This window comes from Opisthocomus hoazin, chromosome 8 (genome assembly GCF_030867145.1).
Source record: "Opisthocomus hoazin isolate bOpiHoa1 chromosome 8, bOpiHoa1.hap1, whole genome shotgun sequence".
Taxonomy (NCBI): Eukaryota; Metazoa; Chordata; class Aves; order Opisthocomiformes; family Opisthocomidae; genus Opisthocomus; species Opisthocomus hoazin.
In genome coordinates, this window is record NC_134421.1 from 19,187,698 (window position 1) to 19,205,812 (window position 18,115).

Below are 18,115 nucleotides of genomic sequence, written 5' to 3' on the forward strand. Positions count from 1 at the left end.
AAATCATCTCCTCCTGAATCAACAGTGCCTCTTTTTCACCTGCATTTGATAGTGAATTCCACCAAGGAAGGGTGCTACCACACTGTTCTTTCTGAGCATCCTCTCCATCAGCACTGAAGCCTGGCTGCTCAGGCCAGTGAGCAGCTCACACAGAGTTATGCGGAGCAACTCGCTCCTCCTCCCCACAACACCCCGGAACTTCTGCATGCTTTCTGCACTCCACTCTTTCCTATTTCTGTGCCAGTGCTCCGGGTGGCTGCTGCTAAGAGGGAGGGGGGGAATGTGACCAATCTAGGCCTCCCCTCCCACTCCAGCCAGAACAGTGTCTGATACCTATGGAGGGACAAAGTATCTTTGGGCACCTTGTGCATGCACACCTGGTCTGCAATCCACCATCTGCCTGGCTGGTGACACCCCTGGCGCTGATGTGACAGGCTTACAGGTGCATTTGAGTTGACAGGCAACCCAATTTTTTGCCACACGGGTGTTGATGGTGGCACCCAGACACAGTGTAAGCTGGACTTCTGCCATCTCTGAGAGCCAAAGCAGTGTGTCATACACGGTGCGAAGGTGCTCTCGTTAAGTGATGCTGCCTTGCCAGTTTTCCTCAGAGGTGGGGGTGAAGGAGGTACTGGCTCCAGATAAGGCTGTTTGTGCCATCTTTCCAGAGCAGGAGTATCACAAGGTAGCACTTCGGTGCCAGCAATATAGACTGGCTGTCTTCCCATAGAAAGGAAGAAAAACGTTTTGAAGAGTTGTTCAGTGTGTGAGTGTGCTGTCCTGTAGTTTATGTTTTTTTACAGTCCATGCTTTGCAGCTGTGCAGTCCATGGGCTGGTGCCAGAGCAGCACTGTCCCTGGTGAGGATGTCATCCAGACTGCCAGGGGCACTGGAAGGGCCAGCTGGTGCTGAGGTTTCCCCACAATATACAGATGAGGCCGCTCACTGAGCACTCCTGCTGTCAGACAGTGAGGAAGGTCAGGGATCTGGCTTCACAGGCTTGTAAGAGTGTGTGTGTACAGTGTGGGCACATTAAAGAAGAACATATTTCAGCTGTTTTGCCTGCAACTTGCCTTGTACAATCTGGTCCCGGAAAGAGGGACTGGCTTCCATAAGAAGTGTATTAAGTCTAAATCTTGATCTTCCTCACATAGTTTTGTTCTGTTTTGGGCAATTAAAATGCAGTCAAGTTTTGGTTGATTCATGCATGAAATATGGAGTAGAATAACAAGTTTAACATTGTGTGCTGTTTGAAATTGGCAGTTTGTTACATTTTACCTTTAATTGTATGGGTAACAAGACTAGGACATACGGCCAGCACTGAGCAGCTGGGAGCAGGGGTCAGCCTGTGTCCAGATGTACAGAGGAGGTAAGTAAAGAGAAACCAGCTGGGGATTTGAGTTTACCCAAACTGCAATAGGAGACACCTACAAAAGAGGAAATTTAATAGCCCAAATTATGCAAAGCAGTTCAGAAAAGGGCTTGCTGATCAATAAGGTAATCATTTGAGTAATACTGATGTTAACTGTCCAGATCTAATGCACATTCATTGATATAAACATCTTCCCTGGGGGGGGGGGAGGGAAGGGCAAAAATAAAAAAAGGATAAAACCAAAAAAACTAAAGAAAAAAAAAGTGGAGGCAAAGGTGTAATCTGTTCTTATTTTATTGATTCTTTAGAAGATAACAAGCCTTGACATGCTTGACAACATGGAAAGGCTTTCAAGGGTTACCGCTGTGAGCCACATCACTGGGTAAGGACAGGAATGTTTGTTTGCGCTTGATACTAACAAAAAGAAAAGATTCTTACACTTGAAAACAGTTCAGTTTTAAGTTTTTCTTGTTTTCATTTTACAACATGTGCTGCTTCTCCTAACATGGTGAATGCTCTTAGCTCTTTGGGCTTTTTTTTGTCACCTTCTTCTGCCTAGAGTAGAAGGCTCACCTGGTTATGGTCTCTTCAGTACTGAAGGAGACCCTAGCTCTCTTCAGCTAGTATTGAGGACACACAGGCCATAATTCAGAGAAAAGACAGAGTAAGAATACAGGGAGCAGTAGCAGAAATTGTTTCTGCAGTTAGGAATATCAGCAGGGATCCAGAGCGAGGAGAAATGAATGGGCAATATGAGGGGGACAGCCTTGAGATTGTGCTGCCCTCTGGATTGCATTCCGGACAGACCCATGATCATAACACTGGAAGAATGGAGTAATTCACAGGAAACTTCCACCTGGGCCAATATCCCATCTGCAACAGAAGCCAGTAAAAGAGGAGTGTAACAACAATAACCGATATCTCATCAAAATGATCCCTTAGGTCCTAGCAATTTGTAGGCCAGGGACTCGCCAAGTTGCAGGGGATGTCTGTTGATTTGGAGAGCCTTGACTGGATTTTTCTCCTGTGTGTCCGTTGATTGCTTTCTCTGGACATAACATCTCTAATTTTTCATGCTTTAGGGTGTGGCTTTAGCATGACAAATTACAAAAGTTTGAGGAATAGGCAAAGAGTGGTACATGCACAAACAGGTGATGGCCGTGGATACTACATGGAGTATACATGTATTGAAGACGAAAATCTCATTTATATACAGTTAGGTGTTCTCAGTGTGTGTGTGCGTGGGTTAAAAAACAGTGCCGGTAAACACACTTTCTGTGGTGTAGATGAAGTGGGACAAAGTGGCAGCCAGCAAAGAGAGTGAACTGAACCCCCTTTCCTGTAGCTGAAGAGAGGTGAAGAGAAGGTGTTTGAAGGAGGGGCAGCGACAAGTCATTTGAAAGACCAGAGAAAAAGAAATGGGGAGTCTTGAGGACCAGAGACATCCCTGTGTGAAATATCTGAGCTGAAAGATGCTGGGAAAGACTTAGCTCATCAGTATATTTTTAGATCTCATGCTCTCACACAGACCTTCCCTCCCAGAGTCGCTGTGACTGAGGCAGAGCCAAATGCCCATGTCAGCAGGAGAAAGAGTTCTGAGAGCTCACAAAGATCTCCTGGAGTCCTTCATCTTGAAGGGCTCTCCTGTGTCTGCCTGTGGACTATGACGTGTGTATTAGGCCAGGGTGAGCATAGGAAAATACTACATATTAGCATTATGCTAATCATATAGACGCAGTTGACCCTAAGCTATGAAACTGAGGACTGCAAGGACAGCCAGCAGAAATGAGGTGTGGGCTGAAGAGTCACCATGACTGATTTTCAGAGTCGTGAAGTCGTACCAAAATGAGAGAGAGAGAGAGAGATGTTGTCACTGGCAATGTACTCTGGTGAAAGAAAAACATCTTGCATGAAAGATGTAAGTGCATCTATCCACTCGGAACGATGCCAGGCCTCTGAAAACACGGAGGTACGCATGCACGTAGCCACGCAGCCATTCAGTTGTGCATTTGGCGTACGTGGCTAGTTTTCATCCCGTGAGTAGCAGCGATCTAGATGGAAACGTAACGCTTTTTGCAGGAGGGGAGGACGCAGGGAAACGGCGCTTCAGGGGCACCGGGGCTGGGGGAAGGCGGGAGAGGCGGAGGCGGGCGCCGCGAAGCCGGCCGGGCCCCGGGGAAGGTGCCCGAGAGCAGGCAGGGGCGAAGGCAGCGCCCCGCCCCGCCGCGCCCGCGGAGTGGACGGAGGCCCAGGCCCCGCCCCCGGCAGCCGTGCCCGCCCCTGCTCCCAACCAGGTCGGCTCCCAACACAGAAAAGCCGCGGCGCGGGCGGCGGGCGCTCACAGCTCGCCTGGGGCGGGGACGGCAGGATGTCTGGGCGCGGCAAGGGCGGGAAGGGACTCGGCAAGGGGGGCGCCAAGCGGCACCGCAAGGTGCTGCGCGACAACATCCAGGGCATCACCAAGCCGGCCATCCGCCGCCTGGCTCGGCGCGGCGGCGTGAAGCGCATCTCGGGGCTCATCTACGAGGAGACGCGCGGCGTGCTGAAGGTCTTCCTGGAGAACGTGATCCGCGACGCCGTCACGTACACCGAGCACGCCAAGAGGAAGACGGTCACGGCCATGGACGTGGTCTACGCCCTCAAGCGCCAGGGACGCACCCTGTACGGCTTCGGCGGCTGAAGCTTTTACCTGCTGTGTACTTTCCAGAACCCAAAGGCTCTTTTCAGAGCCACCCACTTTCTTCTCTGAAAGGGCTGTGTCGTCTTGCTCGGTGTGTATTTGCTGTGGCCGCATTTTTGCTCCCTCTTCTTACGTTCTCCCTATTCCGCGCCCCAGCCTCCCCACCCGGCAAGCCTTGCAGCTCAGACCTTGGCTTCCCCGCATCGCCCTGCTGCCGCATCTTTCCCCTTCCCGGTTCTTCCGCCGCCTCTTTCCAGCGGCCGCTTTCCCAAGAGATTTGCTCGGGCACAGCCGAGCCGAGGGCGTTTTAAGCGGCTTCATTTGGAAGAGACACAGGCTGAGGGCACGGCCCCCTGTCCCAGCAGAACAAAGAGAGAAACGGGCAAATGCCGAGGCCCGCGCGGGCGACGATCGGCTCTGGGCGATCCCGCGCTCCGCCCCGGCGCAGCACCACACCCCACCGGGCACCACTCGCCCGGGGGAGCCGCGCAACGCTCCGGCAGGGGCCCGCGAGGAGAACGCAGAGATCTCAGCCGTGCCTGAGCTCTCACCCGGGCACGACTCGGCCGGGGCAGCTCTAGGAGAGAGACTCTCCACCACGCCCCAACGAGCCACCACTGCCTCCCCTGAGAGACCCAAGAGCGCCCCTCCCCTGCCACCCACTCCACAGCATCTCCAGCTCCTTTCTCGAGACCGTGGGTGGCTCTGAAAAGAGCCTTTGGGTTTCTGAGGGAACAACTTCCCGGGCGCTGCTCTCAGGCGCTCACTTGGCCTTGGCCTTGTGGCTGTCGGTCTTCTTGGGCAGCAGCACGGCCTGGATGTTGGGCAGCACCCCACCCTGCGCGATGGTCACCTTGCCCAGCAGCTTGTTGAGCTCCTCGTCGTTGCGGATGGCCAGCTGCAGGTGGCGCGGGATGATGCGCGTCTTCTTGTTGTCGCGGGCCGCGTTGCCCGCCAGCTCCAGGATCTCGGCCGTCAGGTACTCCAGCACGGCCGCCAGGTACACCGGGGCGCCGGCGCCCACCCGCTCCGCGTAGTTGCCCTTGCGCAGCAGCCGGTGCACGCGGCCCACGGGGAACTGCAGCCCGGCCCGCGACGAGCGCGACTTGGCCTTGGCCCGTGCCTTCCCGCCCTGCTTCCCGCGGCCGGACATCTTCGCTGATTCGCGCTTCACTCACGAGCCGCCGCGCCAAAACCCGGTAAGCTACCCGCGCCCTGCCGCCCGCCCTTATATCCCTTCCCTTCGCCGGACACCGCCTCCTGATAGGCCGAGGCGCCCAGCGGCGAGCGCGCACCCAATGGCGCAGCGAATCTCGCCCCGACCAATTGCGAGGGCGTAGCTCTGGAGGGCCTCCGCTCGCCCTCTCGGCGCGGCCAATGACGGCGCGGCAGGGGCGGGCTTCAGCGAGCGGCTCCGCCCTCACGGAGCGCTCGCTGCCGCCGCCGCCGCCCGGATCCGCAAGGCCGCGCCACCCGCCCCGAGTCTGCTCAAGGTTGCTCTGTCGGGGGTGGTTCGGTGCGGACGGGTCGGCGCAGCGCGGAGTGGGGGAGGGAGGGGGGGAGAGAGCGGCGGCGTGGCTGCGCCGGTGAGCGGGAGCCCGGGGGGTCCCCGGCAGAGGGGACGGGCGCTGCACCGCCCGCCGATGCTTCGCGCCGGCTCTTTGTCCCGCCGGAAGATCTCGCCGCTTTCCAACACCGGGGCACCCCGGCGCCCTCCGACCCCCTCCCAAACCCTGGACTCGGTTCCTGGCATCGGAAAACCACCGCAGCTCTCTGCCTGCTGTCCTCCCCTCCCCGAGTGCCCGGGGGGACGGCGCAGTGAAACGTGGTCTCTGCGCTGGCTGCCCGGTTGGGTCTAAAGCTTCAGGTATACCTTTTGCAAGAGATACCAGTTTTAATGATACCATAAAATGAATTTTAGGAGGCTTTAAAAACAAAAAGAACGAAGTATTATTCTCGTAGTGCCACAGCTCTCTCTATTGTGCACGTAGTGGCTCTTAAAAGAGCCTTTGGGTTGGTTAAAATACTTTCAAAAATTCACTAAAATGCTTTAAACCTGTTTATGCTCGTTCGCCGCGGATGCGGCGGGCCAGCTGGATGTCCTTGGGCATGATGGTGACGCGCTTGGCGTGGATGGCGCAGAGGTTGGTGTCCTCGAACAGCCCCACCAGGTAGGCCTCGCTCGCCTCCTGCAGCGCCATCACGGCCGAGCTCTGGAAGCGCAGGTCGGTCTTGAAGTCCTGCGCGATCTCGCGCACCAGGCGCTGGAAGGGCAGCTTGCGGATCAGCAGCTCCGTCGACTTCTGGTAGCGCCGGATCTCGCGCAGCGCCACCGTGCCGGGCCGGTAGCGGTGCGGCTTCTTCACGCCGCCCGTGGCCGGCGCGCTCTTGCGGGCCGCCTTGGTGGCCAGCTGCTTGCGGGGCGCCTTCCCGCCCGTCGACTTGCGCGCCGTCTGCTTCGTGCGCGCCATCGCCCTCAATAAAACCCCGGTTACCGCGCCCAGGCTCGAGCAGTATTTATAGGCAACCGGCCCTCCCCTGATAGGCGGGCCGGGTACCAGCTCCGTCTCATTGGTGCATTCAAAGTTTAAAAATGCCGCCACTGGCAAGTACCGTCTGCCCCTACAGGTCTTTGTTCTGGCTGTGCACTGTGTGCTGCCTAATAAAGTTTTCGTTTTGTCACTATGTTTTCTTCAATTTCCGGAAATCCTTAAAATGTTACAGATTGTTTAGTTTTTCATACGCTATAAGAGTTAATAGCTATGACTTCCTGTTTGAGCATCCTTTTTTCTTTCACTGTGAAATTTTTCTATTTCTTTACCTACATATTTCTGTGCGGTGCTAATAAGGATATAATTTGCCAGGAAGATATAGGAATTTTAATTTAAGCACGCTACAAATATTACAGAGTCATACAGCATACAATAAAAAGCACAGGCGGCAAAAAAAAAAAAAAAGAGATAAAACGACAATATTTAGTAAGGAATAACGATGTGCATTAGAAAATAACTTAATCAACGAATCAAAAAGGATCAATCCTTTTAGTCCCTATCAATACTACCTGAACTCATCAGCTGCACTAAGGACACGAGGGCAGAGGATGAGAACAGGAATCAAAGACTGTTACCGAAGCTTTAGACCCAACAGGGCAGCCAGCGCAGAGACCACGTTTCACTGCGCCGTCCCCCCGGGCACTCGGGGAGGGGAGGACAGCAGGCAGAGAGCTGCGGTGGTTTTCCGATGCCAGGAACCGAGTCCAGGGTTTGGGAGGGGGTCGGAGGGCGCCGGGGTGCCCCGGTGTTGGAAAGCGGCGAGATCTTCCGGCGGGACAAAGAGCCGGCGCGAAGCATCGGCGGGCGGTGCAGCGCCCGTCCCCTCTGCCGGGGACCCCCCCGGGCTCCCGCTCACCGGCGCAGCCACGCCGCCGCTCTCTCCCCCCCTCCCTCCCCCACTCCGCGCTGCGCCGACCCGTCCGCACCGAACCACCCCCGACAGAGCAACCTTGAGCAGACTCGGGGCGGGTGGCGCGGCCTTGCGGATCCGGGCGGCGGCGGCGGCAGCGAGCGCTCCGTGAGGGCGGAGCCGCTCGCTGAAGCCCGCCCCTGCCGCGCCGTCATTGGCCGCGCCGAGAGGGCGAGCGGAGGCCCTCCAGAGCTGCGCCCTCGCAATTGGTCGGGGCGAGATTCGCTGCGCCATTGGGTGCGCGCTCGCCGCTGGGCGCCTCGGCCTATCAGGAGGCGGTGTCCGGCGAAGGGAAGGGATATAAGGGCGGGCGGCAGGGCGCGGGCAGCTTACCGGGTTTTGGCGCGGCGGCTCGTGAGTGAAGCGCGAATCAGCGAAGATGTCCGGCCGCGGGAAGCAGGGCGGGAAGGCGCGGGCCAAGGCCAAGTCGCGCTCGTCGCGGGCCGGGCTGCAGTTCCCCGTGGGCCGCGTGCACCGGCTGCTGCGCAAGGGCAACTACGCGGAGCGGGTGGGCGCCGGCGCCCCGGTGTACCTGGCGGCCGTGCTGGAGTACCTGACGGCCGAGATCCTGGAGCTGGCGGGCAACGCGGCCCGCGACAACAAGAAGACGCGCATCATCCCGCGCCACCTGCAGCTGGCCATCCGCAACGACGAGGAGCTCAACAAGCTGCTGGGCAAGGTGACCATCGCGCAGGGTGGGGTGCTGCCCAACATCCAGGCCGTGCTGCTGCCCAAGAAGACCGACAGCCACAAGGCCAAGGCCAAGTGAGCGCCTGAGAGCAGCGCCCGGGAAGTTGTTCCCTCAGAAACCCAAAGGCTCTTTTCAGAGCCACCCACGGTCTCGAGAAAGGAGCTGGAGATGCTGTGGAGTGGGTGGCAGGGGAGGGGCGCTCTTGGGTCTCTCAGGGGAGGCAGTGGTGGCTCGTTGGGGCGTGGTGGAGAGTCTCTCTCCTAGAGCTGCCCCGGCCGAGTCGTGCCCGGGTGAGAGCTCAGGCACGGCTGAGATCTCTGCGTTCTCCTCGCGGGCCCCTGCCGGAGCGTTGCGCGGCTCCCCCGGGCGAGTGGTGCCCGGTGGGGTGTGGTGCTGCGCCGGGGCGGAGCGCGGGATCGCCCAGAGCCGATCGTCGCCCGCGCGGGCCTCGGCATTTGCCCGTTTCTCTCTTTGTTCTGCTGGGACAGGGGGCCGTGCCCTCAGCCTGTGTCTCTTCCAAATGAAGCCGCTTAAAACGCCCTCGGCTCGGCTGTGCCCGAGCAAATCTCTTGGGAAAGCGGCCGCTGGAAAGAGGCGGCGGAAGAACCGGGAAGGGGAAAGATGCGGCAGCAGGGCGATGCGGGGAAGCCAAGGTCTGAGCTGCAAGGCTTGCCGGGTGGGGAGGCTGGGGCGCGGAATAGGGAGAACGTAAGAAGAGGGAGCAAAAATGCGGCCACAGCAAATACACACCGAGCAAGACGACACAGCCCTTTCAGAGAAGAAAGTGGGTGGCTCTGAAAAGAGCCTTTGGGTTCTGGAAAGTACACAGCAGGTAAAAGCTTCAGCCGCCGAAGCCGTACAGGGTGCGTCCCTGGCGCTTGAGGGCGTAGACCACGTCCATGGCCGTGACCGTCTTCCTCTTGGCGTGCTCGGTGTACGTGACGGCGTCGCGGATCACGTTCTCCAGGAAGACCTTCAGCACGCCGCGCGTCTCCTCGTAGATGAGCCCCGAGATGCGCTTCACGCCGCCGCGCCGAGCCAGGCGGCGGATGGCCGGCTTGGTGATGCCCTGGATGTTGTCGCGCAGCACCTTGCGGTGCCGCTTGGCGCCCCCCTTGCCGAGTCCCTTCCCGCCCTTGCCGCGCCCAGACATCCTGCCGTCCCCGCCCCAGGCGAGCTGTGAGCGCCCGCCGCCCGCGCCGCGGCTTTTCTGTGTTGGGAGCCGACCTGGTTGGGAGCAGGGGCGGGCACGGCTGCCGGGGGCGGGGCCTGGGCCTCCGTCCACTCCGCGGGCGCGGCGGGGCGGGGCGCTGCCTTCGCCCCTGCCTGCTCTCGGGCACCTTCCCCGGGGCCCGGCCGGCTTCGCGGCGCCCGCCTCCGCCTCTCCCGCCTTCCCCCAGCCCCGGTGCCCCTGAAGCGCCGTTTCCCTGCGTCCTCCCCTCCTGCAAAAAGCGTTACGTTTCCATCTAGATCGCTGCTACTCACGGGATGAAAACTAGCCACGTACGCCAAATGCACAACTGAATGGCTGCGTGGCTACGTGCATGCGTACCTCCGTGTTTTCAGAGGCCTGGCATCGTTCCGAGTGGATAGATGCACTTACATCTTTCATGCAAGATGTTTTTCTTTCACCAGAGTACATTGCCAGTGACAACATCTCTCTCTCTCTCTCTCATTTTGGTACGACTTCACGACTCTGAAAATCAGTCATGGTGACTCTTCAGCCCACACCTCATTTCTGCTGGCTGTCCTTGCAGTCCTCAGTTTCATAGCTTAGGGTCAACTGCGTCTATATGATTAGCATAATGCTAATATGTAGTATTTTCCTATGCTCACCCTGGCCTAATACACACGTCATAGTCCACAGGCAGACACAGGAGAGCCCTTCAAGATGAAGGACTCCAGGAGATCTTTGTGAGCTCTCAGAACTCTTTCTCCTGCTGACATGGGCATTTGGCTCTGCCTCAGTCACAGCGACTCTGGGAGGGAAGGTCTGTGTGAGAGCATGAGATCTAAAAATATACTGATGAGCTAAGTCTTTCCCAGCATCTTTCAGCTCAGATATTTCACACAGGGATGTCTCTGGTCCTCAAGACTCCTCATTTCTTTTTCTCTGGTCTTTCAAATGACTTGTCGCTGCCCCTCCTTCAAACACCTTCTCTTCACCTCTCTTCAGCTACAGGAAAGGGGGTTCAGTTCACTCTCTTTGCTGGCTGCCACTTTGTCCCGCTTCATCTACACCACAGAAAGTGTGTTTACCGGCACTGTTTTGTAACCCACGCACACACACACTGAGAACACCTAACTGTATATAAATGAGATTTTCGTCTTCAATACATGTATACTCCATGTAGTATCCACGGCTGTGGGGGGATGGCAAGGCTCGACCGAATTGCTTGTTGTAGAAAATCCATTTTAAGCTTAGCATGTCCTTGACAGAACAAGGAATTTAACAAATCAACTCTGCGGTTAGCAAGAATGTGAAAAACAAGATGCAGCTGGAGAAGAATGAGGGAGTATGGGCGGAGCTGACATTTTAGCTAGCTAGCCAATAATGAGCTCTAACTTTGCAATATGTAGTAGCTAATTAATCACTCTATAAATAGTGTAACCAAACTGTAATAAACGAAGCTTGCTTATCACTCACATTGAGTTGGCTGCATTCTTCCGCCGTCTCTCCAGGACAGCAACCCTCGGGGTAGAACTTCGCCCCGGCATTTGGCGCCCGAACAGGGACCTGGAGCAGCGGCAAGGAGCGGGGCACTGGGAGCAGCGACCAGGGGGCAGAAGCGACCGAACACTGCGCTGTGGTGTGTCGACTTAGGAGCCTGACTACGTGATTTTGCGTACGCTCGCCACCGCAAGGGCTACAGGTTAAGGGCTGCAAGGATATCGCTTCGGCAGGTATATGTTTTTAATTGTTGTTAAAGGATAAAGGCTTATTGTTAAAGGTATGGATAAGGAAGTAGCCCTAGAGTTATTACAGCGCTTTTTAGAAAAGCGGGGAGTAGAGCTTGGTTGTATTAAACAGCTAGCGGGACTAGTGGCAACCGGTAAGCTCAAGGGGTTTTTTAAGACTCCAGATTCGTTATTTGAGGAGAAGGAGTGGAGGGATTTTGGAGACGTGTTATGGGATATGGTGATTGATGATGACAAGATAGGTAAAAAGTTAATGAAGCCGTGGCGGGAGGTTATCAATTGCATTAAGAGGTATAAAGTTGAGAAAAACCTTGCGGCCGTTGTTACTCAGAAGTTGGAAAAGGTAGAGCCGTCAGCCCCCCCGCCGGAGGTGGGATGTTCCTTGTTTTCTAGTGGAACCACGGCACCCCCTGGAGACAATGCCTGGTTATTTAGCACGAGTAAGGTCCCGGAGCCTCCGTGCTGGGAAAAAGTGAAGGTGACGATGGAGGGGTCTAGTAACAATCAAGAGGCTGAGGAAGAAAAGGAGTTAGGGATAGGGCGGAAGGTGGAGCAGCAAGGGATGGAGCAAGGAAAGGGGGAGCAAGGGAATAAAGAAACCGGAAAGGATAGTGGGACCTGTAGGAGACCGATGGGTATTAATTGGAGGAAGGTGGCAGACGAAGCGTCTGAGGCAGGGGAATTTCTCCCCTTGGCCTTTCCGGTAGCGTTTGAAGAAGATGCGCATGGGGATTATCATGGTAATCATGCTCCGTTAGGCTGGAAATTGTTGTCACAGTTACGGAACACGGTGAATGAATCAGGTTTGCACGAGCCATCTAAGCAGATGTTGAATTATATATGGGGGGGTGCTGTGCTTTGTCCTGAGGATATTAAGGTTATTATGCGAATGATTATGACTCAGTCGCAGTTATTGTTGTGGCAGGCCCATTGGCAGCGATATTGTGAAGCGTCCGCTCAAACACCGCGGGAGCAGGGCGATCCGCTGCGAGGCGTAACAGTAGAACAACTGATGGGGGCAGGTCCTTTTGTCACTATCAGGGCACAACTGCAGATGGGGCCGCAGCGATGCTTGGAGGCTATGCGTACGGCTAGAGCTGCTCTTGAACACGTTAAAACCGCACAGCCCTCGCCGTCCTATATGGGCATTAAGCAAGGAAGGGAGGAAACTTTTGCTCGCTTTATTGATCGCCTCACTAGTGCCATAGAACAGTCAGATGTACCGGAGTGGATGAGGGCAGCTTTGCTGAGGCAGTGTGTTATTCAGAATTCGAATACTCAAACTAGAAACATCATAAGTTCTTTACCCGCTGATGCCACGGTAGAACTAATGTTGGATAGAATGAGTAGGGTACCGGTAGGACCACAAGCTATGTTGGTCGAGGCTATGAAACAGTTAGGAAGCGATATCCTTCAAGCCCAACAACAGGCCTTCACAGCCCAACAGCAAATCCAACAGCAAGTGTTCGCCGCTCTGCAACCCCTTCGAGTTAATGCTGCGGAGGCACGACCGAAGCCGCCACGAAACTTTAAGTGTTACCGATGTGGGCGAGAAGGACATATGAGACGTAATTGTCAAGCCACCAGGGTGTGGTGTGAGAGCTGCCGTACGAACAATCACAATACTGAGATATGTCTCAAGTCGGGAAACGGACGGATGAGCGCGTCGAGCCGTCGCGCCCCGACACAAGTAGCAGCTCCAGCAGTGCAGCAAGTGACTGCCAACTTATAAACGCCCACAGCGACATCAGCAGCCAGTTACAACCAGCTGCAGCCGGCAGCCTCAGAATGGATGTGGCAACGGCAGTAGCTGTCACCCTATTGGATCAAAGACCCCAACGAGTACCAAGCAATGTAAAGGGACCAGTGATTATTAATAAACAAGCATGTGAAACGTTATTACTCGGCCGCTCGTCAACAAGCCTAAAAGGTTTGACGGTCATCCCAAGACTCATTGACGCCGATTTTACCGGGACTATTAGCATCATTGTCCAGACATCGTTTCCGCCAATACATATTCCAACAGGCAGCAAAATTGCCCAATTGATACCGCTGCCGCACCTGACTGCGGGTATTTCCCCGAGAATCACCACCCCCCGGGAGGACCGAGGATTTGGCTCAACGGGAGCAGGAGTATTTCTGACCATGTCTATGAACCATCGACCGACTACGATGGCTACGCTAGAGGCCCGGGGTCAACAGATCCACCTCTCGCTGCTGTTGGATACAGGTGCTGACTTAACTATTGTAGAAGAAGGGGTCTGGCCTAAAACATGGCCTACGAAACCAATGGAGCGAGGAGTTGAAGGAGTGGGAGGATACACTCCGGTACAACGGAGCGTGGACCGTATTTTGATAATCATAGACAACAGACATGCGACCGTGCCAGTCACTGTCATGCCCCTCCCGACTGGAGTGAATGGTCTAATTGGAAGAGATGTTCTTGACCAATTGGGGGTGGTGCTAACCACCGAGAAGGTTTTTCAGTAACGGTCACTGCAACCTGGGCTTTCCCGATCCCATTGCAGTGGATAACGAACGAACCAGTGTGGGTCGAGCAGTGGCCGTTAAAGCAGGAAAGCCTTGCCGCCGCTCATCAAATAGTGCAAGAACAACTAGACCAAAAGCATCTGCGTTTATCGACAAGCCCTTGGAATACTCCAATTTTTGTGATCAAGAAAAAATCTGGAAAATTTAGGCTAGTACATGACTTAAGGGCAGTTAACACTCAAATGCAATCGATGGGAGCGCTGCAGCCAGGACTACCTAACCCCGCTATGTTACCAGAGCATTGGAGACTGTTGATAGTGGACTTAAAAGACTGCTTTTTTACTATTGCATTACACGAGCAAGATATGCAACGCTTCGCGTTTACTTTGCCCTCTGTTAACAAAGAGGGGCCAACACAGTGTTTTGAATGGACAGTATTACCACAAGGAATGAAAAATAGTCCCACGCTGTGCCAGTTGTATGTGGACAATGCACTACAACCCTTAAGGAAATTATGGCCACACACGTTAATTTACCATTATATGGATGACATCCTACTTGCGCAAGAATCGGAGTTCAGTCCAGAACAAGTTCGGATATTACATACAAAGCTGAGAGAGAATGGTTTAGTAATAGCCGTGGAAAAAATTCAAACGAAAGCGCCATGGCTATACCTAGGCTGGAAGATTTCTGACTCTCAGATCCACCCACAAAAACTGCAACTCAACACGTCAATCAAGACACTGCATGACGCCCAAAGGCTGATGGGAGACATCCAATGGAGCCGTCCTGTCGTCGGAATATCCAACGCACAGCTGGACAGCCTTCGACCGTTACTACGTGGGACAGACCCAACCACACCGGTGCAACTTACGTCGGAACAGCAGCGTATCCTCTCTCAAATTGCTGACCAGATTGCCTCACGTTTTGTCCACCGCCGTGACCCCGACCTCCCTATTGACTTTTGTGTATTTTTAACAAATTCTCATCTATTAGGAGCCCTATCGCAATTTAAAAAGAAAAAGGGGGAGGTGGAGGGTGAAGGCAAGGGCGTGAAAGAGGAAATACGGGTGTTAGAATGGGTTTTTCCTAGACTTCAGCCAAGAAAATCGATACAGACTAGGGTAGAATCAGTAGCGGAGTTGATTAAGAAAGGGCGAAAACGCATATGGCAGATTACAGGGCAAGAGGTTAAAACAATATATCTTCCCCTGCACAAGGAAGCCATTGACTGGTATTTGGCAAATAGCTCAGAATTTTGTGAGGCATTATTGACCACAGGCCTGGAAATTATAATAGCACCCCTAAAATCACCGTTGGTACAATGGATCGGTCATAACGAATGGATTCAACAGCCACTGTACAGCGAAATCCCCTTGAAAGAGGCTCAAACAGTATTCACCGATGCGGGAAAAAGGTCAAAAAGGGCGGCAGTCACATGGTTTGTCAACAATGAGTGGCACCACCACTTGTTGGAGGCAGCCAGTGGCGATTCGCTACAAACCTTAGAACTCGCTGCGGTAGTGTGGGCTCTGGGGAAGTGGCTAGAGACCCGACTTAATATAGTGACTGACTCCCTGTATGTGGCCGGGGTACTGCAAAGAATTGAGGATGCACAGATTAAAGAAGTTAGAAATACCAGACTTGGGCAGCTCTTTCGCCAGCTGCATACACTAATACGAGGGAGAAGGGTTCCTTATGCAGTCATACACATACGGAGCCATATGTGGGACATTGGCCTTGGGGAAGGGAATCAAAGAGCAGATAAGTTAGTTATGATTACCGCTCCGGTTAGCGAGTTCGTGAGGGCTAGGGAATCACACAATGCCTTCCACCAAAATGCTAGAGGCCTTCAAAAGCAATTTCGTATCACAACAGAAGAAGCAAGAGGTATCGTGAGAACATGCCCACAGTGTAGTCATCATGGTCCTGGCTTAGGGATAGGGGTCAACCCACGAGGTCTCGGCCCGAATGAAATATGGCAAATGGACGTGACGCATGTCCCGTCGTTTGGTCAACAGAAATATTTACATGTCACCATTGATACCTTCAGTCACTTTGTCTGGGCCACTGCACAAAGGGGGGAGAAAGCTATCCATGTAGCCAGGCACCTCACTAGTTGTTTTGCCGTTATGGGTCTACCAAAACAGATAAAGACAGATAACGGCCCGGCATATAAAAGTGAAAAGATTAGAAAGTTTGTTCAGCAATGGGGCATTCAGCACGTCACAGGAATTCCGCATTCACCTACCGGTCAGGCCATCGTAGAGCGGATGAATCAAACCTTAAAGGATTATTTAAACAAATTTGGAGATGTATCAGATACTAGTGAGAGGGTTAACAAAACGCTGTTTGTGCTTAATTATTTGTGTATATTTGAGGGACACCAGGAACCCCCTGTGAGAATACATGCCGGAACGGCTCCCAAAGAATTACCCAAAATGCGGGTGATGTATAAAGACCCAGAATCCGGACAATGGTTAGGCCCTGCTGCCGTACAGTATATAGGTAGAGGTTATATGTGTGTCATTACTCCTGTAGGCCCGAAGTGGGTACCTGCCAGATGGACTCGGCCGGTGTGTCAATTGGATGAGGAGAAGAACTGAAGATTGAGAACTGGATCAACAGCGAATTACCAACGGGAACATGGGTTCATGGATGACTGGTTAGAAAGGTTATTTGGGAATATTCCTATATGGCTGAAGGGGTTAATCAAGGAAGGTTTGCGCTTGCTATTATATATCTTAGTTTTAATTTTAGGGGTAGGGATAGCCATTAAGTGTGTGAAGAAAACGGTGCATGCAGTAGTTGGTCAAGTCTGGCTTGCCCAAAAAGAAAAAGGGGGAAGTGTGGGGGGATGGCAAGGCTTGACCGAATTGCTTGTTGTAGAAAATCCATTTTAAGCTTAGCATGTCCTTGACAGAACAAGGAATTTAACAAATCAACTCTGCGGTTAGCAAGAATGTGAAAAACAAGATGCAGCTGGAGAAGAATGAGGGAGTATGGGCGGAGCTGACATTTTAGCTAGCTAGCCAATAATGAGCTCTAACTTTGCAATATGTAGTAGCTAATTAATCACTCTATAAATTGTGTAACCAAACTGTAATAAACGAAGCTTGCTTATCACTCACATTGAGTTGGCTGCATTCTTCCGCCGTCTCTCCAGGACAGCAACCCTCGGGGTAGAACTTCGCCCCGGCACACGGCCATCACCTGTTTGTGCATGTACCACTCTTTGCCTATTCCTCAAACTTTTGTAATTTGTCATGCTAAAGCCACACCCTAAAGCATGAAAAATTAGAGATGTTATGTCCAGAGAAAGCAATCAACGGACACACAGGAGAAAAATCCAGTCAAGGCTCTCCAAATCAACAGACATCCCCTGCAACTTGGCGAGTCCCTGGCCTACAAATTGCTAGGACCTAAGGGATCATTTTGATGAGATATCGGTTATTGTTGTTACACTCCTCTTTTACTGGCTTCTGTTGCAGATGGGATATTGGCCCAGGTGGAAGTTTCCTGTGAATTACTCCATTCTTCCAGTGTTATGATCATGGGTCTGTCCGGAATGCAATCCAGAGGGCAGCACAATCTCAAGGCTGTCCCCCACATATTGCCCATTCATTTCTCCTTGCTCTGGATCCCTGCTGATATTCCTAACCGCATAAATAATTTCTGCTACTGCTCCCTGTATTCTTCCTTTCCTATCCCCAGGCCCTGCAGTGTTGGGGCCCCTTGTCAATTGCCAGGTGGGTCGGTGGTCTTGTACTCCGCACGGACTTGTGAAGGGGGTAACAGAGTACTCACCGGAGACAGAGGTGCCAATAACGGTCCGGAGCCTCCTTAGCTGGCTTCGCCGGTCTTATTCTGTCCTGCCAGCTGCTGGGCATCATTTCATTTTCTTCAGATATTTTCTCACTGCTTTTTCGACAACATGGCCTAAATGTTAGGAGCATCTATTGGACTTTCAATTGTTGTTGCTCCTTTTCACAGTGTTGTCATGAATATTTTTTATGTTATATCTAATATAATAATATTATATATTATAGATAATATACTATAATATACCCGCAGAACAACATATTTATCTTTGACATATCAGCATTGGTGTATAAATTACCCTACCACTTGCGATTACTTACTATTTCCAAGAATGGTCGTAGATCTTAACAGTTTGGTGTGGTGTATTGAATCTTTGAACACTTAATCTCTAGTTCTTTTTATGCAGAGTACAGTGTACTGAGAATGAATATGACAGTATGTTACAAACTACGTGAAAGAGGTGGAGTTTGCAGTGAGTAGGATCTTAAAAAACAGTATATGGAGTTTATTTTCCTTTCTCCCTTTTGCCCTTTTTGGATATGGGTTTGGGGTCTACTTATGTCCCAGAACTCCCTTAAATAGTGTTCCAGATGAAAACAAATACATCTTGCCTAGCAGATAAGGAATAATTGTTAATATATAAGGTAATAGGTCTGCTATAGTAAATATGATATTAAGT

At 53.0% G+C, this 18,115-nt stretch overlaps 5 protein-coding genes across 5 annotated transcripts; 2 read left to right on the top strand and 3 right to left on the bottom strand.

Moving 5' to 3' along the window:
- The first annotated feature begins 3,739 nt into the window (after positions 1 to 3,739).
- Positions 3,740 to 4,686, top strand: LOC104338508 (histone H4). Its single transcript, XM_075428180.1, has one exon. The coding sequence runs from the start codon at positions 3,741 to 3,743 to the stop codon at positions 4,050 to 4,052; it is 312 nt and encodes a 103-aa protein (XP_075284295.1). The 5' UTR covers position 3,740; the 3' UTR covers positions 4,053 to 4,686.
- Positions 4,687 to 4,737: 51 nt separating this feature from the next.
- LOC104338498 (histone H2A-IV) lies at positions 4,738 to 5,261 on the bottom strand. The gene has a single exon (XM_009944549.2). It carries the CDS (start codon positions 5,203 to 5,205, stop codon positions 4,816 to 4,818), a length of 390 nt encoding a protein of 129 aa, XP_009942851.2. The 5' UTR covers positions 5,206 to 5,261; the 3' UTR covers positions 4,738 to 4,815.
- A 718-nt stretch (positions 5,262 to 5,979) lies between these two features.
- LOC142362195 (histone H3) lies at positions 5,980 to 6,768 on the bottom strand. Its single transcript, XM_075428556.1, has one exon. The coding sequence runs from the start codon at positions 6,521 to 6,523 to the stop codon at positions 6,113 to 6,115; it is 411 nt and encodes a 136-aa protein (XP_075284671.1). The 5' UTR covers positions 6,524 to 6,768; the 3' UTR covers positions 5,980 to 6,112.
- Positions 6,769 to 7,860: 1,092 nt separating this feature from the next.
- Positions 7,861 to 8,361, top strand: LOC142362274 (histone H2A-IV). The gene has a single exon (XM_075429114.1). It carries the CDS (start codon positions 7,894 to 7,896, stop codon positions 8,281 to 8,283), a length of 390 nt encoding a protein of 129 aa, XP_075285229.1. The 5' UTR covers positions 7,861 to 7,893; the 3' UTR covers positions 8,284 to 8,361.
- A 51-nt stretch (positions 8,362 to 8,412) lies between these two features.
- On the bottom strand, positions 8,413 to 9,359 carry LOC142362275 (histone H4). Its single transcript, XM_075429115.1, has one exon. It carries the CDS (start codon positions 9,356 to 9,358, stop codon positions 9,047 to 9,049), a length of 312 nt encoding a protein of 103 aa, XP_075285230.1. The 5' UTR covers position 9,359; the 3' UTR covers positions 8,413 to 9,046.
- Between the last annotated feature and the right edge of the window lie 8,756 nt (positions 9,360 to 18,115).

Bases quoted from the DNA above. Each gene is read 5' to 3' on its own strand.
- LOC142362274 (XM_075429114.1), top strand. From the start codon at position 7,894: ATGTCCGGCCGCGGGAAGCAGGGCGGGAAGGCGCGGGCCAAGGCCAAG.
- LOC104338498 (XM_009944549.2), bottom strand. From the start codon at position 5,205: ATGTCCGGCCGCGGGAAGCAGGGCGGGAAGGCACGGGCCAAGGCCAAG.
- LOC142362275 (XM_075429115.1), bottom strand. From the start codon at position 9,358: ATGTCTGGGCGCGGCAAGGGCGGGAAGGGACTCGGCAAGGGGGGCGCC.
- LOC142362195 (XM_075428556.1), bottom strand. From the start codon at position 6,523: ATGGCGCGCACGAAGCAGACGGCGCGCAAGTCGACGGGCGGGAAGGCG.
- LOC104338508 (XM_075428180.1), top strand. From the start codon at position 3,741: ATGTCTGGGCGCGGCAAGGGCGGGAAGGGACTCGGCAAGGGGGGCGCC.